We start from the raw sequence: 22,029 nt of genomic DNA, 5'->3' as shown, positions 1-22,029 counted from the left end.
TTAGCCAGGAAGGCTATTGTAGCGCCCTTCTTCCTGGTGGAGTGGGCACGTGTCCCCTCAGCCAGTTCCTGTCCTGCCCGTTTGTGGCAGAGTTGGATTGTTTGTGCGATCCATCGTGCAATGGTCCTTTTGGTTACTGCTTTGCCCATGAAGCTGTTTGCGAAGGACACAAAAAACTGTTTCGTTTTCCTGTGCCCCTTTGTCCTTTCAATGTAGTGCATGACTGCCCTTCTGGCGTCCAGGGTGTGCAGAGCTCTCTCTGCGCTGGTTGTGGGTTTTTGGAAAAAACTCGGTATCTGTATAGACTGGTTCATGTGAAAATTGGATACCACCTTCGGCATGAAGTGTGGGTCAGTCCTCATCACAACTCTATCGTTGTGTATTTGTATGTATGGTTCTTGTAGCGTCAGCGCTTGAAGCTCGCTTACTCTGCGTAAGGACGTTATCGCAACCAGGAAGGCTGTTTTCATAGTTAGCATCTTTAGGGAGGCCTTGTGAAGTGGTTCAAAGGGCTCTTTCATGAGTTCCGTTAGGACTGTGTTCAAGTTCCATGCAGGTGGCGGCACCCGCTTGGGTGGTGCGATCCTTTTCGCTCCTTCTAGGAATCTCTTCACCACCTGTGATGTGAAGAAGCTCCTGCACGTTTCTCCCCTTGTGTAGGCTACTATCGCTGCCAAGTGAACTCTTAACGAGGATGAGCTAAGGTTCTTCTCCAGTAAGTGCGTCAGGTACCTTAGCACTGTGGAGTCCCTCTTCATCTTATTGTGGAGTCTTTCCTGTCTGCACCATATTGTGAATCTTTTCCATTTCGCAACGTAGCACTTTCGAGTGCTGGGCCTTCGTGCCTCCCGAAGTACCCTCAGGGTGCTTTCTGGTAGTCTCAAATGTGCGAACTCTATGTCCTCAGGAGCCACGCTACTAGGCTCATGCTCTCTGGCTCTGGATGCAGTACCTCTCCGTTCTGCATGGACAGTAGATCTTTCCTCCTGCTGAATCTGTGGGGTGCACACTGTGTCATCTCCATGATCTGCGAGTACCAGGTCTGCCTCGCCCACTGCGGTGCGACCAGTATCAGTGTCATGTTGCTCGCTCTGCACTTGCTCAGTACTCTGTGCATCAGTGGTATCGGGGGAAAGGCGTAGGCAAATGTCCTTGACCAATCTATCCATAGGGCATTCCCCAGTGTCCCCTCCTCGGGCTGCCTGGATGCGAAGTTTTGGCATTTTGCATTCTGGCGTGTGGCAAACAGGTCCACCGATGGTGTCCCCCACCTGTCGAACAGGTATCTTGTCTCCTGAGCATTGAGCTCCCACTCGTGGGATGCCGATGTCTGCCTGCTGAGCCAATCGGCTTGTATGTTGTCCTTCCCTGGTAGGTGTATGGCTAGCAGGTCTATCTTGAGAGGGATGGCCCATCTCCATATCTCCTGCGCCAGCGTTGAAAGCGGTGCGGACTGTGTGCCCCCCTGCTTGTTGATGTAGAACATCGCAGTGGTGTTGTCTGTTTGTATCAATACCTTGTGCTTGTACAGTCTTGTTTGAAAGGCCTTCAGTGCAAGGAAGATTGTCTTCAATTCTAAGTAATTGATGTGCTTTGTGGCATCCGTCGGTGTCCACAGTCCCCTCACCTTGAGCTCCTCCATGTGAGCGCCCCATCCCTTCAGGGATGCGTCTGTGGTGATGGTCACTGTTGGCGTTGGGGGCGTTAGAGGCTTTCCCCTTGCTATGTTCTCCATGGTCCACCATGTCATCTCCTTCTGCACTGCGTGCGTTACAACCACTAGATCCTCCCAACTGCCTGTAGCTTGTGACCATTGCTCCTGTAGCCATTCTTGAATGGGTCTCATGTGGAGTCGTACATTCGGTACCAGGTGGATGCATGATGCCATCATCCCCATGATCTTGCTCGCCGTCCTCACTGTCCGAGCTTGTCCCTTCCGGTAGAGGCGAGTTTCCTTCACCAGCGCCCTCGCCCTCTTCTCGCTGGGGAACACCTTGCCCTGTAAGGTGTTGATCTGTGCTCCCAGGAAGATCTTCACTTGTTCCGGCTCCATTGATGATTTCTTCCAATGGATGGAGAACCCCAGGTTTATGAGCGTGCTGGTCACTGTATGTGCGTGCAGCTTGCATTTCTGGTATGAGTTTGCTTTCACCAGCCAGTCGTCCAGGTAAGGGTATACATGTATTCCCTGCCTTCTTAGGTGCGCTGCGACTGCTGCGAGGCACTTTGTGAAAACTCTTGGTGCCGATTTTAGACCGAAGGCCAGTGTCGTGAACTGGTAGTGGCTTTCTCCGACGGTGAACCTGAGCATGTGCTTGTGCTTCCTGTTCATTGGGATGTGCAGGTATGCGTCTTTGAGGTCTATAGTGACCATGAAGTCCCCGGTCTGCAACTGTGGGAGCACCTCTTGCAGGGAGGTCATTTTGAATTTTTGCGTTCTTATGAATTTGTTCACGAACCGTAAATCGAGAATGGGCCTCATTGTCTCGTCTACTTTTGGTACCAGGAAGTATGTTGAGTATACTCCTGTGTTTCTTTCCTTGAAGGGTACCCTTTCTATGGCCTGCTTCTGCAGGAGTTCTTTTGCTTCTTCCTGAAGGCACTGCAGCTGCTTGCTTGCTAGCGGCTTTCTTCTTGGTTTTCTGCTTGTTGGCCTCGCCTCCAACTCTATGCAGTATCCGAATTGGATAATGTTGAGGATCCATTTGTCTGATGTGATTCCTCTCCACTCCTGGAGGTGGAATCTTAATCTTCCTCCCACTGGTGTCCTGTGGTCGTAGGTGTCTAGTTTGTCTTGACCCATCTGTACGTGCTGCCCCCTGGGATCTTTTTTGTGGGTGGGCACACGGATTTTTTTTGAAGTCACTTGGAGGTGGGCTGCTGGCCCCCTCTTCTATTTTGTCCCCGTCCATTTCTCCCTCGAAAGGACTGGCCTCTTTGTTGGTACTGCCAGGGCTGTTTCTGATGGCCCTGCTGACCCTGCGAGTCTGCCTGGTGCGTTTGCTGGAAAGCCTGGTGTGATGTACCTGGCTGGTTTCCGCCTCTTCCGCCGGGCCTCCGTGACGGGGTGCCCCTCTTGTTCCCTCTGAACTGCAATGCTCCCATGGATCTTGCTGTTTCGTTATCCTTCTTAAGTTGGCTGAGTTGCTCATCAACTGTTTGTCCGAAAAGCGTACTGCCGTTGAATGGTGTGTTCAGGATGCTGTGTTGCACCTCCGGTTTGAAACCGGATATCCTGAGCCAGGCGTGTCTCCTTTCCGTGACGCCCATCATCATGAGCCTGCTGGCGGTGTCTGCCCCATCCAGGGCCGTCTTAAGGCAAGAATTTGCAGCATTCTTCCCCTCTTCAATTAGCTTTTCGGCTTTCTGCTTGGCATCCTGGGGCAAGTCCTTCACCAACTGCCCCAGTCCCTCCATGATTTGGTACATGTGTCTGTTTACCAGGGCGTTGGAATTAGCCATGCGCCAGTGGGTCGCGGCATTCCGTTCGATCCTTCTGCCCACCAGATCCATCCTTTTGCTCTCTTTATCCGGTGGCGGGCCCGAGGTAGTGGGTACGTTAGCCCTCCTCCTTGCTGTGGCCGTGATAATGGAGTCTGCGGAGACCGTGCCCTGAATGTAGGCCGGGTCCTTTGCGGCATGCTTGTACTTCTTCTCAGTTCTGGGAGTTACTGCCTTGCATGTTGCGGGCTCCCTGAAAGCTTCCTTCCCCTGAGCCAAGACGCTCTCGAGCATCGGGAGGAACTGGCTCCTCGTTTGTGTTGGGAGCAATGTTTCCAGAAGGAAGTCTGCTTTCTGCTTCTCTTCGTCGAGCTTGAGCTTGAAAGCTGCTGCGGCAGATTGTATCACCGCGTTGTAGGCCCCGATGTCGTCCGGCGGCGAGGGCCTCGAGGGGTAGGTGTCGACCACCTCCTCCGGGCTGTCGGTGTCGACATCGATGTAATCTACCTCCTGAAGGTCATAGGGCGCCGACTCTGTGTCTGTCCTGCCCTCATCTTCCTCCCCATAGCTGTAGCTCTCGTGGGGATTCTCGTACTCCTCCTGGTCGTCGAACACCTCGACGTCCTGGTCTTGCTCGGTGACTTCGGCGACCTCTTCTTCTTCCTCCTCGACCGCCTCCAGCACTGGTGGCTTGGTCTTGTGAGGGATCGTGAAGGCCTTCATCCTTGCGTCGAAATCTTTTTTCCGCTGCATGAAGTTCTCCATTTCTGCCTCGAGGCGCCTTCTTTTCTTTTCCATCTCGGCCGCGTGTTCCGCGTCGGATGGTTCCGCCGCTCTCTTCGACGGATGGCTCGTCGCCGTGCCTCTCGGAGTCGAAGTTTTCGACGTCGAACCGGATATCGGGTCTCTGGTCGTCGTCGACAGTTTCGGGTCTTTCTCCCTCGTCGATCGATCCTTTTCGGGGACGATTTTCGACGTCTTCTGCTGATCAGCAGCTCTCGGCGCCGGGGACTCCTTCTCTGAGGATCCGCTGGGCCTGGGAGTAGTCGCGGACGCCGCCTTTTTTGGCGTCGGCGCTTTCGGGGTCTTGCCCTCGATTTTTCGAGACTCAGAGTCTCTCGGGTTCTTGGGGGCCGAAGAGTCTCCTACCTTGTCAGAAGTCTTCGTGTAATCGGTCTCTACGACCGTGTAGCTGTCGTCTTCGGCGGCAGCGTTGTCTTCTTCCTCGGAGGACATCCCCAGCTCGTAGAGCGACGGGGTCGGGGCCTTCCCCTGCAGGGCGGCGTGTGCTACCCTCTGCCTCTCTCTCACACGAAGGGTCTTCGGGGTGAAGGCGGAACAGGCGTTGCAGTCTCCGCTTTCGTGGTCCACCGGTAGGCAAAGGTTGCATACCGGGTGCTGGTCCTTCTGCGCGTACTTGTGGTGGCAGTTACGGCAGAACTTGAACGGCGTGTTGTCCATCCTCGAGCGTCCAGGGCCTCTCTGGTCGCGTGTTCGTCGACGGTCGTCGAAGATCTGGATGGAAAACGCCTTATCTTTGCTTGTCTTTCGTCGGTGAAGTCCCCTGGAGTCTTCAGATGACTTCTCCTCGTCTTTTCTGTATTTTCTTTCTTCTTTCTCCAAAAATGTCTGGAGCCCAAACGGGAACGATCCAGACCCGACCGCGGAAAAAAAGAATCTGAAGATGGCGCCCAAGAGTGGGAGCTTCCGCAGGAAGCATGCCGACGTCACCGGAAATACACCCAAAGGGGGTGTGACGCCGACGCCCACCTGGGCAAAGAGAAAAAAAAAAAAAAAAAAAACAAAGAAAAGACTACGAATCCGGACCCAACCACAAGACCGCGGAATAATGCACAGCATAGTGAATCCAGAAAGATTCACGCTGCAAAACAGTCATGTATAGTCCCTCTGTGAGCAGTACCCCTTGAGGGTACAGCCTCACCTAAACCGCTGACATCACAAACACTCCCAGACCGCAGGGCCTGTTGTTACTAATACCTCCCTTTACCGCTGTGAGTGTCTTCAGTCTTGTTCCTCCATGGGATCACCAATCTCCTCCTCAGCATCCTCTTCTCTGCGCGCCGCCCTCGCATTCGGACGCCAGCCTTTCATAGCTTTCTGCAGCGCTTTCGGATCTGTGAATATAGTGGATCGTCCTTGCCTGTTGACTCTTAGCTTAGCAGGGTACAGCATCGCGTAGTCTATTCCAAGATCATGCAATTGTCTCTTCATGGGTACAAATTATCGCCTCGCCTCCAGTACCCGAGCAGTGAAGTCTGGGAACAGGGATAATGTAGATCCTTCGTAGTTGAGTGGTTGCTTCACCCCAGCTAACCACAGAGCAGTGTCCCTGTCCCTGTAGTTGAGGAGCTTAGCCACTTTAGGACGCGGTGGGGCCCCCGGCTTTGGTCTTGGGCCAAGGGTGAGATGTGCTCTCTCAATAACGAACATTTCTGAGAAGACGTTATCACCGAGCAGCTTCTTCAGGAGGGACTCCACGAATAATTCCATATTGCCCGTTTGGGTATTCCCGTTAAGTCCCGTAATGCGTATGTTGCATCTACGGTAGCGCGCCTCCAAATCCTCCGCTTTGTCTTGCAGAACTTGCATCACTTTGCCCAATTGTTTATGCTCAGTGACCAATGTCGTTTGCGCTTCCTCCACTTCCCCAATTCTGAGTTCCGACATGTCAATACGTTCGGCATGCCTGTCCAGCCTCTCCGGCATCCGGTCCATACGGTACGTAAGTGCGTCCATCTTAGTACCTAGGGAAGCGATGCCGCTCTGCAAGTTCTTTTCCATAGCTAGTAATAGACCTTTGATGTATGGCTCCGTTGACTCCCCTACTCCGGATTGGCCATGGTCATCAGTAGTCTCATCAGGTGGAGGATCCATGGATTTGGTCTTCTTGGTGTTCTCAAAGGTAAGCTTAGGTTGAGTACGATCAGGGCGCCCCATGGTGGTACCAGTGCGGTACAAAAGGGGGTGGTGATGGATGGAGCATATGAACCAATCAAACTCACCCCCAGTCAAAAGATCTGGGTTGGATCCATCACCGTTCTTTAGCCCACTCTGCCACCCCAGTTCAGACATGGCTATATGCAAATCAGTCTGACCCTGTGCCTCATGGGAACAGTCCAGCCCGAACTGCCAAGCCATGCCTTCCCTGGACCGGAAACAAGCTTCCGAGGACCGGTTTCTGGCATTCCAGCCGTCTTCAGCCCAGCTTGCTTGAATCCAGTGGCAAAGTGAGCAAGGGACTCACGTCTGAGCATACCCTGCCACATTTATGGCGGCTAAAGCGGTACAAAAGGGGGTGGTGATGGATGGAGCATATGAACCAATCAAACACTCACACCCAGTCAAAAGATCTGGGTTTGATCCATCACCGTTCTTTAGCCCACAATGGTGGAACCAAGCAGCTTCTTGATTATTTTCAATTAGGACTCCACGCCGGTAACTCTGTTCCGTCTGGCTGCGCCAATCTGTGTCCCTCTGTACTTAGGAATGCAACTGGGAATGTCCCGTTATACTTGCAGTGCTCTCCTGCACGTGCGGGCTTACTCAGTCTAGTAAGGTAACTCCAATCTCCAAGTCAGAGAGAGTACGGGGGAAGCGGTTCGAGTTCATGTCTGACACAACCGTCGCGGTCCCAGGGGGGCTAAATCCTACCAGGGGAAGCGAACGGCTTCAGATCTTCTGTACCATGTAGCCCGTGAATAGCGTCGTGGAGTATGTGTCCGCCAAGCAGCAATGCAGTTATTGATTGACTGCGTCAGTACAACCTGCATGGGTATCAACCTCCAGTGCTAACTCAAAGTCCAGTCCCCGCACCTGTTTCCAATTGCGCCTTTATCACTGCTAAGGGCTCCGCGATGTGGAGGGGTCCAGGAGAGCACCCTGCGCCGATCTCTGAGTCGCAATTCCTAGGCCGAGATGCATGCCCCATCAGCGTACCATCTGTTATACGTGCTCTCCCTCAGTTATGTTGATCTACCACACATGTAGCAGGTCTCACTTCACCAGGGGGGTGCCTCATCAATTTTAAGCAAGGTTCCCAACTGTATTACACGCTGTAGGTCTAGAGGGGGCTCCGAGGCCGATATTGGTGTCGATCCCTATTATCCACCAAGCACCGGCAGGCCCGTCCAGCCCACGTGCGTTTCGCCACCGGCAATTCCGTGGAGGTGAAATCGGGCCCAACACCGCCGCTCTCAGTCTCTCCCCGGCATGGCTCATAATGCTCACCCGCACCTTCCGGTAAGCGCCCGGGTGGGTACAGTACTCTCCCTGCGGTAGGGGGAAGAACGATGGAGCAGCTCCACCCTCCACGGCTCCGCTCGGGGGTGAGGGCCTAAAGGCCTAGCAGAATCGCCAAAGCCGGGGACTCAATTACATCTCTGGGTCCGCCCCGTGCCGCACTATCACTCAGATAGCTAGTTAACGGCCAAACAAGTAGGGCTAGTACCCCAACCCTTGAACCACTCACCACGGAAGCGTCAATGCCCATAGCCTCAGAGGATACAGCCCCTGGTGCCAGATGGTTTCCCCCCCCCAAATCACCAATAATCGATTTGATTTGATCATGGAAGAACCTCGCCAGGTTCTCACAGAGTTCTTGAGAGGGGGTATCACATTCTTAGAACAGTCAAGACTAGTAAGAGCTATTAGAGGCATTACAAATTAAGGAAGAAAAGTACTCTGCCTTGGACCTTATGATCTCCTTCTTATAGCCCTCAATTTTAAATTTACACATGAGCTTGTCCTTCTCCTTGTAACCTCGCCTCCACCTCCTCTCAGCCTGCTTGCATGCTAATTTCAGATTGTTCAAATTATCGTTAAACAAAGTGGCCGAGGGTCTGCCTCTACATCTCAGTTTTTTTAAAGGGGCACAGGAGTCTAAGACCGAGGTGATCTTCAGGCACAAAGAGGCATAATTCTCCTCGACTTGCTTGTTTTAAGAGAAACAGTCCTCAACCTGGAACAAAGAGCCAGAGCCCCTCTTCCGTAGTAGAGCCTTCCAGTCTCTACTGATGTATTCTATCGTAGAGCGAGGTGCCCGAGTAATATGGGTGCTAGCGTTTACAAAAAATTTAATCATAAAATGATCCGTCCATTCCATAGGCAGAATTTCCCCAATATGCAAGAGATGGGTTTCTGAAAAATTAAATTAGTCTGCCTCCTACTGGTGTTACATGTTGGTTGATCCCTGATTTTTGTATGTGTAGGACCTTTTTGCTTAATTTGTTGTGCCCCTCCCATAGAGGTGTTGTGTGGGTGGGTACGATTGGTGGTGCGGTCGCTTTGAGGTGGGTTGCTGGCCCTCTCTTGTTTGTTCTCGTCCATTCACCCTGCCGCGAAAGGACTAGCCCCTGGGCTGGTATTGCCAGGTTTGCTGCTGCTGCTGACCCTGCTGCGCTTGGTTGTTTACCTGGTAGCTCAGCTGGAATGCCGGATGTGATGTTACCGGCTAGTTTACTCCCCTTCCGTTTGGCCTCCATATCGGGGTGCCCCTTCTTATTCCTCTGAATTGCAAGGCCCCCATGGACCTTGCAGTTTCATTTTCTTTTTTGAGTTGCGTCAGTTTCTCATCCACTTGCGCTCCGAAGATCCGAAGATGGTTTCTCCATTGAAGGGAGAAACCTTCCTCCACCAAGTGTGTTACTCTCTGTTGGTATTGCTCAGCTTGTTTGAATAGCTGTCCGACCTCCACCCAATGCTGGTACGTATGTCTGTTGAGTAGGGCATTAGAGTTGGCAGTGGACTGCTCATTCCTCTCTATGTTCATTCCAGTGAGGTCCATCCTCTTACTTTCCTTGTCTGGTGGTGGGCCTGAGTTTGTGGGAACGTTGGCCCTTTTTTTGGCTGTTGCTGCAATGATGGAGTCAGCCGTGATGGATCCCTGGATGTAGAGAGGATCCTTAGAGGAGTGTTCGTACTTTTTCTCTGTCCTAGGTGTGACAGACCTGCAACTTGCTGGTTCCTTGAATGCCTCCCTCCCTTGGTCCAGGACACTTGGGAGCATGTGGAGGAGTTGACTCCTGGTTTGAGTGAAGAGCAGGGTCTTTAAGAGGAAGCAGGCTTTTAGTTTTTCTTCCGCCAGTTTCGCTCCATAAGCTGTTGCCACACTCCTGATGACCATGTTGTAGATACCAATGTCATGTGGCGACGAGGGCCTCGAAGGATTCGTCTCCACGGCCTCTTCCGGCCTTTCGGCGTCTAGGTCCTGCCAATCCAGGTCCTGCGCCACTGAGGATGCCGAACTCAAACTTGTGTGCTGGTCTTCCTTGCCTTCCTTGTCATAGTATAGGCTCTCTTCCTCTTGGTGTTCTTGAGGCTCAGGAGTTTTCTGCGGCTCTTCGGCGTCTAACTCCTCTTCGTCCTCGACGATCGTAGTTGGCTTCGACAGGATGGTGAACCTTTTCATCCGCTCGTCGAATTCTCTTTTTCTCTGCAGGATGTTATCCATTTCAGCCTCGAGCCTTCTCTTTTTCCTCTCCATCTCGGCGGCCTGTTCGGCGTCAAGTGTTTCGGACGATCTCTTCGACGTAGACGTCGAAGTTGCCTTCGGGTCCTTTTCTTTCGATGTCGAGTGTGCCTTTTCGGGGACGTGTTTCGACGACCAAGGCTTTTCTTGTGTTTTCGCTGCCTGGGAGTCCTTTTCGAAGGATCGCTGGGCTGTTTGTCCCTGGATGCTGCTGCGGCGGAAATTTTCGCCGCCAGTGCTCCTTTCGTGGACTTCGACTCTGTTTTTCGAGAGTCTGTGTGGGTTTTAGGGGTCGATGTCTCTCGTACCTCCTTTGTTGTTTTCTTATCGATTTCTACGACCGAGTGGTCCTCTGGTCCCTCGGCGATGTTGTCCTCTTCCTCACTGGAGAGGCCCAAGTCCCGAAGCGACAGAAATTGACCTTGGCCTTGAATGCTGTAGCTGGCTCTCCTCTGCCTCTCTCTCACCCTGAGCGTCTTACGGGTAAAGACGGAGCAGGCGTTGCAATCCTTGCTCTCGTGGTCGACCGGCAGGAAGAGGTAGTAAAACGGGTGCTGGTACTTCTGCGCGTATTTGTGGTGGCAATTGCGGCAGAACTTGAACGGTGTTTTGTCCATTCCTGCGCTCAGGGGGCCCCCTGTGTGCGCATTCTCTGTTGGACGTCGAAGTTTCAGATGTTCTCCTCCTCCTTTGTCGTCCCGGCTCAGTGGTCTTGTTCCTCGATGTATTCTCCAATCTTTTTCGGTAGAAATCAGTCTTTTTCCTCTTTTCTCCAAAATCTCTGGAACCTCTCGGTGAGGATCCAGACCCAACGGCAGAAAAAACAATCTGAAGATGGCGCCCAAGGGTGGGAGCTTCCGCAGGAAGCGTGCCGACGTCACAGGAAGGACACCAAAAGGTGAGACGTCGACGCCCACCTGGGCTACAGATTATTTAATTTTTTTAAATGACTACAATTCGGGACCCAACCACTAGACCGTGGAATAACGCACAGCATAGGGAATCCAGAAATATTCACGCTGCAAAACTCCTGCTGTTAAAAACTGCTTTCCAGAAGAAGAGAGGACAGAGGATTGAGTTGAAACTTCCAAAGGAAGCAGACTCCTAACAAACTTCAAAGACTCAGACTTCAAATCACATTTGTAGTCTGGAAATGGACTGTAAGGTGAGCCTGAGACCCCAAAAATTGTCAAGTGCCAAGCAGCCAGTTGGTTTGTGTGAGAAGAAGCTCTGCAAGCCCTCTGTGAACAGGACTGGGAGCCAAGTACCATTTCAGCACTTGGCTCTTATGGGCGAGGGAACATTTCCCAGGGTATTTAGGACCACTTGCCCAGAATCACCAGCACCTGCCTTTTTGCCAAGATCAGTGTGTCCTGTGAGGAAGAGGAGAGCTTTGGAGGGAGCGAGGTTCAGTGGAGAATTCGGTCGAGTGGACTCCCTTAACAAAGAGTGAGGAGACGATATCCGTGTAAGGACCATCGCACTACTTCATCCGTCCAAAGCCCCGCCCAACGCACAGTGGGACAGATCAACAAACTTAACCAGCTTTGAGAAGCCACAAAGAACCTCCAGATTCTGCGGCTGCGTGACTATATGTGAGGAACGTGAGCCCACCAAGTGCAGCCCACCAGGGCCACATGCAGTGACGTCACCTTAACCAGCTGCTGCTCCAGCAGCTGCGGAGGGGGTGCTGTCAGGAACTTCGGTCACTTCGAGTCTTCAAATGCGGGTAAGACTGATTTTGGGCAAGTCTGCCCCAGGGGAACTTGTTTGCTAGCTAGCACTTCGGCACTGGAAAACTTTTGTTTTTGAAGACAAAGACAGTCAGAGTCGGACTCTTGGAACTACTAGTGAGGCTTACCCTGGTTGCTGATGATTGTGGTTTGGGAATAACCACTATCTTTAGAACTAGGAAGGAGAGGGGCACGGGGAACTGCCTAAAAAACACTAGAACCCTGACTTCAGGGGGACTGTGGAAGTTGTTTGTTCATTTATTATTTTCCTTTGTGTTAGTAGCGGTAAAATAAAATCCTTCCATAAAAGTGAGTATTTGGACAATGTAATGCTGCTACAGCGCATATTTTGAGTGCGAGCCTGTGTTCACCAGCTGTATCTACCTTTCGCCCTCCCGAACTCCCCAGGGAGCCTTGAACTGCTCGACCCATGCTATCTCTAAGAGTCAAGTGCTGAAGGGGTACTTGGCCCAGTTGCTCAGGAGCCATAATAGGTCGGGCAATAGGACATCAGGAGTAAAAAAAAAAAAACTTTAAAAAACCTCACAAACCCCCTACCACCCCGCCCGCGGTTGGGCACTGTAACCCCAAGCTTGCCCCATGGTCCTCCTAACGGGGATCTGACAGATGCGTTTTGAGGCTTGCTGAACATGATGATCATCAATGCCTGTTCATACAGATTTGTGGATACTGTTCTTATGCTAGGTGAACTTGTTAATCCCACAATCAATACTGAATATATGGGTCTATAGGTCCTTTTCTCGTGATATTTTGGTTTTCTGGGTCCCAGATGCATATAGGGCGTATGGCCCCTATGTTTGCCGTGGCGCACCTTTAAATGGGTGCAACAGAAGCAGATTGGCTCTATTGGCACTAGTACATTCAATATGCTGCCTCTAGCACAGATGCCAACTTGTGCCTGCCATAGGGACAGAGATTTACTGAAAAGCAGCCTGGCAGTGTGAAGCTGCAGGTCTGCCTTACACTGTAAAAGCAGCCACTGGGCCTGCATTTACAAGGGGTTGAGTCACTGCACCTTCCTGCAAGGGGATGACTGGGAGAAGGCCCTATCAACACTTTTCCTCTTTCAAGGGTGAACCAAAGAGGGAGCACTGTGCACCACCTCTATGTGGTGCAGTTAGTACCCCTCCCAATAGCTCCTATGCCTCTGCACCCACTTGAGTAATGTGCCAAGGGCGCTGATTAAGTTCACTCATTTTCATGGGACCGACACCCCCATGCAAATGAGGGAATGCCCCCTTGAGATAAGACCTGATGTGCGTTGACGCAATTTTTATCACAGAGTGGGCCATGTAAGCATCTGTGGCCACTTCTGTAAAATAAAATGCCCTGGAGAGCGTAGCAAGTGGCACATACATCTGTTGAACCACCAGTGTAATACTGCCCCTGGTGTTATGCTGCTGCTAATATAGCTGCAGTATCATAGCCCACGGACATATTTCAAAGGGTTTTAAGACCTCAGCCATGTTTCACCCTCATCTTCCAAATACTTATGAACAAAATACTTATGCATATAGAAAAAAATAAAGTAAAATGGTAAATACAGATAAAATGTTCACGCTCCCACACTTTATTCATGTAAGAAATCAGTGTCTCCTTTAGCAGAGCAAAGAACAGGGAAAGACAGTTAAATTGAACATCGACCAGTCAGAAGAAAATGGTCTTGCTACTACAATAAAAAGCTCTGCAAAGTGACAACAAGTTGATCTTAAAATAATTTATGTGAAATCCTACTCGCAGACTACAGAAAAATTAACTGAAATATTTACTGTCATAGTGCAGCATTCTGGGGCAATGGAGCTACTTAACTGTCCTGAAGCAATCAGAAATGTTTTTCTTTATGTAAGAATTTTATGCTTATGGAATCCTGGTGGGATTTGTTTTATAGAAATATATTTTTATTATTTTATGGCGATCATAGAAATGAAAAGAAATTTGCTTTGCATAGGAATTTTTTTTGTAGTTGGAGAAAATGTTGCTCTATTGAACGTGTAATGGGATAATGCACATAAGTGTGAACGTATAATAATGTACAAGTCAAGAAGTAGATCAGCAGATGTCAAACACTGCAGCATGGCTTGCTGAGTAAATGTAGATGAGTGTTAAAAGGTGTGAAAGCATTAGGACCCAGCAAACTCCAGAGAAGAAGCTAGCTAAATATCGAATAACATGAGGCTAATAAAGTGCTTCCCATTTTTCTTTTTTTAATCAAAATTTCAAACCTGTGCTGCACTGAAAAAATCACACCCAGCTTACTTGAAGGATTTCATGATTTTTCCCTGTAAATGATTCACACCGTCTGTAAGGTGCCCATTTAGTTCCCATCTACTTGAAAAAAAAATCTATCTGAAGATTGTTAGCTTTTGGAGGAGATTCTTTAGGGAGTATCCACTTACCTGCAAAATTAATTGCAGTCACTAACCAGGTGGTAACAACCATGCCTGCGAAGCCACAACTTCAAAAATTCAGCAGTACTTTAAGACGTGTGGCAAAAGGTTACAATACAATCAAATAACAAGCATTTGCAAGGCAGTAGGTCTCGCCTTTACGCGAGTTTGAGTTATTGACAATCCCATAGCTTAAACTTGCGTAAATGCGAGATCTTTTGCAGTGCAAATACTTGTTTTAGGACTTGTGCCCTGGCAACAAGTCACAAAACTATGCTATTTGTGGAAACTAGCAGGGAGAATGGGTTCTGTGACACAGTTTCTTTGGGTGTGGGGTTTGGGAATGTCTAGAAGTCAGTCACTTCAGTGTGAAATAACAAAATCCTAACGTGCTTATTGTTTAGGAGTCCGTCATGATGGTCCGTATGTAGTAATGACACTGCCCATGTATATTGTTCACCTTCTTTTGATAGCTTTGTTCGTATTTTAACCATTAAGCAGAGTCCAGACTCCTGGCTCTGCCTGGGAATGAATGTTACCTGAAGTGAAGTAAGACTACAACACCCGGAAAGCATCAGATTGTCAAATGAAGACTCGAGGTCCAACCCGCAAGGGCACAATTTACAAACCCCTTTACGTACTCTTTGTTACACGTCTGTGTGACAGGGCCTGAAAACATAAAACATGGAAATATTCACTTACGGCAGAAATAGGAAAGACTGCACTCTCTGGGCACTTTTACTGACTGAGTTGAATGCTCACGACTTGTGAGAGTAGGTAGGAGTCGCCCTGTAAAAACATTGCTGTAACTGATTTATCTGATACAGCCACAGGCACTGGCAAAGTCAATAGATTTAGCAAAAGTCTTCAGTTCAGGTTATTAAGTCACACCCTAACTTATATTTGCCGTGCCACCTGGAAAGGACTCCTGGGTACGTTTCTTAGGTCACTCCCTCTTCAGAGCACTACCCCCCCCCCCACCCCCCCTTTTTTGGGTAACGTGTATACAGTCCATACAAAGTGACTATCGTGGAAATAGAAGTTGTGAGTATGGGTGACAGCGTCGAATTGCTGGGCACCTAAAAGATACTCGCAGGAGCTGTGTAGTTACGAATTTCTAGGTCACAGGGTCACTGAAGACATTAAATTAATAGTCCAGTGTAAATAAAGTAAGTGGGGTGGAGTCTTTAATACAATAAACATTATTAGCATGGTTGTTTTTTTTTTTTAAATAAATCAAGGACTCATAACGCTGCCTCCAGTCTCTGGTTACACAATATCATGCTGTTGCAAGTAGGAAACAGTGCCAGATTGACTGCTTGAATGAAAGGACAATGCACAGCAAGGATTATGGAAAGGAGTATGGTCAAGCATGTAACCACTGTTTCCCTTTAATATTAAACAGACAGTTGTGATTCAATTATCTAAATCCCACAATCTAAGCGTGTGAATATGGGCAGTTGTGCCACAGTGGTTCGCGACGCTTCCTTCAGCTAAGCATTACCCGTCATTGAATTTCTCGAAGCCATTGGGATATCAGGCAAGGCACGGGATCGGCTCTACCGATCCCTGCTGGTCGGCACACCAATGCTAATAGCCAACGTTGCATGAAACTCTCCTCCGGAGGCCGCCATCTTGCACCATGAACGGCCCTGCTTAGAGTCTTTCTGACACTGCCATCGGGCTCGACGCCAGTGTCGGTTAGGGAGAGAGTGCAACCTAGCGGCCATCTTAGGAAGGTTTCGTCAACCTTTAGGTTAATCACGAGTAACATGCCCACAAAGGCGATATCACAGAAGCTGGAATTCGAAACTTAGTTACTATGCATAAATAATTCGTACAGAATGCGTACATCCATTACTCCTAATATACGCTCTTTTTACTTTCATTTTCTACAGCTATCAAGCAGGTTTCTTTTTAAAAGGTCAAACGATTTCTTGCTTGATGCAGTTTCAGACAGCACAACTTAGCCCCAAGAAAAAATAGTCATTTACTTCAACCAAATCCTCATTAACTATGAGAAGGAAAAATTGTCCTTATTTTAAACCTGAACGGAAGGAATATGAGGGGCTGCAGACATTGAGCTGTAATATACCTCGAGGCAGCAAACACAAGCGCTCGCCATTGCCTTGTCCTCCCTGTGACCCTGTGCGACTCTGAACTCCGTGCCTGGTTCACGGCTGTCGTGAAGACTTTTCTTATCGGCTTGTTAAATATACAAGCAGATAAGAAAAGTCTTCACGACAGCCGTGAATCAAACGAGGCAGTCCACCAAAAAGCCAAAGGGAGGCAACTAAAAACCCTCCTTTCCAATGGGAAGCCAGCGTTTACCGTAAACGCTGATGCTACCCAATGTAAGTGAGGGGTGGGGCTTTAGTCCCCTTCTCGTAAGCAACTTGTTTACTATAGCGCTCGCAGGCGAGAGCGCATGTGCGCTCCGACGACAGGCGAGACCTAAAAACGTGCACAAAGAAAACATACAGACCATGGCTGATGCTGAGAAAGAAGAAAACGAAGGGTAAGCCGAGTAGAAAGAAAAAGAAGTGGCAAAATGAGGAAAGTCGCATCCCAGGACAGGTGAAGTGTCACAGAAGTGCTGGGTGAATCTCACGACAACATTATTTAAATGGTTAAGGAACCATTTCCAGTCCTGTTTCAAGACTGTGCAACATCATTAGTAGTTGCGAACAGAACGGGTTGACACGCACGTTCCCTAAATTTTTGCCTCTAGTAGTAGATGACGAACCTTTAAAAACAAGTCTGGGAGTGTGCTGTTGTAGTACAATTGCTCAGCCAAAATAAACAGGTAAAAAGCATAAGTATCCATCCTCTGCTAGGAAGTACAAAACTCAAAGGAAGAGACATCCTTAAATTAGTATCACTATTATTGCGTGTCCTCTTTGCAATCTACAAGAGATTTAACTTTCAATGCATTCTACAAAGCAAATCATATTTTTAAAGGTGCAAGAGATGTTAAAGGCAGAGAATTCACTTACATTTCTGAAGTCCAGTGTTCATCTGCGTGTGAGAGAGCAGCTGTAAGGAGAGGTCACCTGGTCCTGATAGACAGGCCAGCATGGCAGGCGGGCACTAACACACCATTGGGCAGGCACTTCTAGCACTGTAGAAGAGATTGCGTGGTTAGTCACAAGCAGTTAGGAGACACATGAATTCATTGAGACTACAAATATGTACAAGATTTCAGCAACAAACCGACCAATTTGAATGGAAAATAATTTTCAAGTACTAACTCAAAATGTCGTTAGATGTGTAGGAATGGATAAGCAATGATTCAGTACAAAACATGAAAGACAGTCCTGTTTTAAACCAGCAGACAAAGGCCTAAAGCATGTTACAGTAGATGTATGGAGCACGTTAAATGTTCTGATAATCTGGAAATGCTCCTCCAAGGACTTAATGACCAGGAATTAAACGATGGTTTAAAATAGAATGGGTGCCGAGATATTGACACTGCTTTCAGTGGAGGTTCAAATATATCACTCCGCACAAACTCATCTTAAAACATCACTGAGAAACAAATCCGGGATCCATTTAGATTAGTATTTTTTCCATCGCATATCATAACATCACAGTGTACTGGTAAGGAGTAGGTGGGATTTCAATTGGCAAGATCATAACCACCACTTGCACCATTCAATTATTTTGAGGATGTGTGACGGTGTTATATGTGAGAATGTGCGCTGTTTCCATTTGGAGTTTTATTTGTGATTGTTTTACAAAATGCCACCCACCTATGCTACTACAATCGTTACCTAAATTGTTATCATACTCTAACCAACAGTGGTATAAATACTCTTTAATCTTCCAGTCAGTACTTCTCAACCATTTATATATTCTCTTGAATGTATGGAGCCCTGTTTTGTATATGGTTTGGCTTCATTCACACTTCCAGAAGGAGCCAATTAAAAAAATCGTAGCTCCAATTACAGCAAGTTAGTCACTTCGAGTAATTATTTTGAGCACTATTAAGTGAACCCCAGCTTTCGTTCTGTACATAGAGGAAATTGTTTTATCAAATGTTAAATAATTTGTTTTGTACTTCGTGTAAAGCAAGTCAGTCAAACCCCTTTATTCGATTAATTAAAATCATAAAAGTACAATACAAAACACAAGACACAAAACAGCCATGTACTCTTTCCAATACGAATGGGCGACACAAATGTAAAGCAAGTCATACCAAAGTGATAAGGAAAGGGAAGGGAACAGATGAGATGGAAATGGGATCACGAGAGAGCAAGAGTACAAACAGGCCACTCGTCTAATATTCAAGTCACTGAGCACTGTATTGATTATTTGATGCTAGGCACAAAGCACTTTTATAGAAACGGTTGTGAATACTGTATATGGCTTTGCCGATAAAAAAGAAATCTTTGAAATATTGTGCATTATGTTTTACTGCTGAAAACCTCGATCTTGCCAAATAGAAAAGGGGAAACGAACCTTGCATTTTTTATTACAATTTTTATCGGCACTTTTTTAGAAACAAAGAGAAGTGAATCGTTATGGGGGACATCACCTCTGTAAGCAATTGGTGAGAAGCTAGTTTTCAGTTGGCAATGTTAGGCCATACCACACCAACCAGGAAGGGTTAGGGACCACCATCTTGGGGTTAGAAGTCTAGCATTTATTTATGACTGGGAAGCTTACAAACGAGGGTGCTGTATGGCCGCGCTGCTGGCACGTCAAAAGCAAACCCATCTGTGCCTGGGCGACGAGAGATGCCAGAACTTCTGCCAGCTTTAGCATAGATAAGGTAAAGTTCTGTTACTTGTGGGACCCACTTTCATTACAAAATAAGTCCTCAGCACGTGAATGCGGATCCTGCATGGTGGGCACACCTGGACAAACTGAAGGCCCATTTTCATGTCACAACTGCAAATGGGAAGGTTGGCCAAAAAGGGATCCTCCCATTAATTCATTTAGTTTAACCAGCTATCCAGCACAACATACTTTAAAATACATTGTAGAGAGGTCTGGGACACTAACACGGATTTTCCACCCCAGATGTTGTCTTTATTATGGAAACATGGCCCACCGAGCATTCCCGACTAGATATTGCAACTTAATTGTCCTTAGGTTATAAGATACTAAAATGAGATAGAATAGGGCGGTAGAGAGGAGGCACGACCATTATTTTTAAGGATATATAGATATAGATATATATATATATATATATACATACATACATATATATACATATACATATACATATATATATATATATATATATATATATATATTATATATATGTTCTGTAAAACTTAGTTACTCTTCAGCCAAATGCAAATTGCTAGCCTTCCAAAGAGCATAGACTGCTCGGGGGTACTATCCTTTACAGAACCCCAGGCTACAACTCTCAATGGGCCGCCCATCTGCTTTCATGACTCTCCCCACTTATTTTAAAGACCAAACATTAAAAAGTGATAGGAAATTTTAATCTACATTTTGAGAATCTGGAAGCTCCTCTCTGTCACTAGCTAGAGAGCGACACGCAAATCCTATAGTTTAATCAAAGAATTACTGGCCTGGCTATACATTAGACTGCCAGTTCTCTAATATAGACATCATTAAAAATATTGAAATTTCTCTGTTAGTCTGGTCTGATCATTCAATCATTAGATTCTAGCTCTCACTCCCCTCAATTTAAAAACCAACCTCTTAAATCTTCAATACTCCGAATAGGTCTTTGCACAACATCAGTATTGCATCCATTTCAGATCACTTCACTCCCCCAGACCTAAACAAAGATACTCCCCTTGATAGCTACTTGGCCAATTTTAATGGACATATATCCAAATCTCTAGACAATGCCCCCCCTAGAAAACGAATGTATCACTTAGGTGCACTCCATATGAAAGATGGTATTCTCAAAAAGTCCATCTGACCGTCAAGCCTACAAACATCAATTGAATCATTATCAAAGCTTGCTTAAGAGAGCTGAGAAAAATCACTAATAGAAAAAAACAGCAGTTCCTCTGGAGAACTTTATTTTCCCCCTTTCAGTCCCCCACTGTGAAGCAATAGCTAATTACTTCATAGCTAAGATCGATAAAATATATATTCCTTGTTTGACACCCAACCCTCCTTAACAGAGTTTCCTTGGACCCAGTCAGGGTCACACCGAGATGAAAGAGCTCCCTTGGGGAGTTTTGCTAACAACCGGAGTCATCATCTGATCTAAATTTGTTGCCAAAAAAATCAGCAAAATATCCAGGAGTCTTCATTGAGGAGTCTTTATCCATGCAGGATCAAATCAATGTCACTTGTGGTAAATGTTTTGGCTTGCTCGAACTCCTCAGGTACTCTTTCACTGGAAGCCAGTCGAGTGGCGCACAACCACAGTTCAAGCCCTAATTGGCAGTAGATTGGACTACGGAAATACTCTATACATGGGGACGGTCGACTATCTTTTCACCCGCCTGCAGATGATACAAAACGTGTCTGCGAAACTCATCAAAATATTGATAGATATAGCTCTGCCTGACTAAAAACTCTTCATTGGCTGCCCACGCGAAAAAGAGCAAAATGTAAGCTTCTCTGCCATGCGCACAAGGCTCTTCACAATTCCAGTCCTGTGATCCTTCCATCCAAGGTGGATTTTTACAAATCTACTAGAAATCTGAGATCAGTAAATCTAGTCTTAGCCAAAACCAAAAATGGAGAAAAAAAAGTCAAAGGCACTCCTTTACCCATCTTGTAACGGCCCAGTGGAATCTACAACCCCTGGATCACTGACTCACTAGCGACTACGTAAGATTCAGAAAAAAGCTTAAAACACGGTTCTTTCCAGTGTAACTGACTCAATCTACTAAATTCCCTCTTACTCAGTATATTAGTAGATAGACAATGTAGCAGTTTCAGCGCTTTGATATCCCTCTGGCGCTTTAAAAGTACTGCAAATAAACAGGGAAGGAAAAGGGTGGTCGGGATTAGGTAGTCTTTCCAAAACTCTAGCATTTCACCAGACTGAGTAACAGTATGTTTTTCAGTAGTTGGACTTCTACACCTGGCTGGCAGCCAATGAAAGGGAGTAGGAAAGGTAATCGTTGGTGGGGGGTAAAGTCAGAGCAAGGTAGGGCAGCTGGAAATCATGATACAAAGTTCAAGAAACTTTATGGCTGGCAGGCCAGGGAAAGCCAGTAAGAAGTGTCACCTTGCCGTGATCTCGGTTTCTCTACCTCAGGCATACTGTGCACTTTGCAAGTCAAGTGGTTGGATCCTGTTATTTGTGTTCTCTCCCGCCTGACAATGAGACAAGTGGATGAGCAAGAGATGAGAGGGAGGAATGGGAGTGGTGCAGGTTTCGGGATAGAGGTGATCTGGAAAGCAGGAGGAAGAGAGGTGGAAGCTTTTTTGGCTGACTGGGTTGAAGAAGAGAATAAAATAAGTAAGGGGGACAACAAGTTGTGGAAAAAAATACCAAATTGAGAAAAGATCTCATGCGGAAAACACTGACGGAAGAGAAGACCATTTGTAGTAATCATATTTTAAAATTTAAAGGGACACCGCAGCAGAGCAGCAAAACAATCCGTCAATTGATTCCCCAGTGTACTACTGTAGGTTCTGCAGACTTTTCTCATGAACACGTAGAGCGCTAACATTCTCTTTTTATGACAAACGGTGGCACGTCTGAATATCATCTTGATAGAATCAAAGTTGTAAAATTGAAAGTAATTTCTCACAGAGGATACTGCCCTAAGTGAACAACATGAGGGGTTCCTTTAGAAATTATGGTTGCTGCACTTGTAAACTAAAATGCGTAATTTTTCTGTGAGCTCTCAAATATCTTTCTCATCCATTTTAGTAAAACGTTCTGACTTGCAGAGTGAAACATGTACTTTCAAAACCAGCATCAGTCTGTTAGTTAAGTCCCTAGTAATCAACTGTAAGTCACCACAGAGTTCTAAGGAACAACTAGAGCACTAACATCTTGTATATT

At 47.3% G+C, this 22,029-nt stretch overlaps 1 protein-coding gene across 1 annotated transcript in view; it reads right to left on the bottom strand.

The window, feature by feature from the left end:
• FAM222B (family with sequence similarity 222 member B) overlaps nt 1-22,029 on the bottom strand; it is a 240,986-nt gene that overhangs the window by 82,086 nt on the left and 136,871 nt on the right. The window contains exon 2 of the mRNA XM_078680091.1: nt 17,066-17,190. Within this exon, the coding sequence (XP_078536217.1) occupies nt 17,066-17,147 (82 nt within the window). The 5' untranslated portion in view covers nt 17,148-17,190. The remainder of the gene's footprint in view (nt 1-17,065; nt 17,191-22,029) is intronic.

This window comes from Lissotriton helveticus, chromosome 3_1 (genome assembly GCF_964261635.1).
Source record: "Lissotriton helveticus chromosome 3_1, aLisHel1.1, whole genome shotgun sequence".
Taxonomy (NCBI): Eukaryota; Metazoa; Chordata; class Amphibia; order Caudata; family Salamandridae; genus Lissotriton; species Lissotriton helveticus.
Note: the sequence above shows the minus strand (reverse complement) of the source record. Positions and strands in the feature narration are given on the sequence as shown.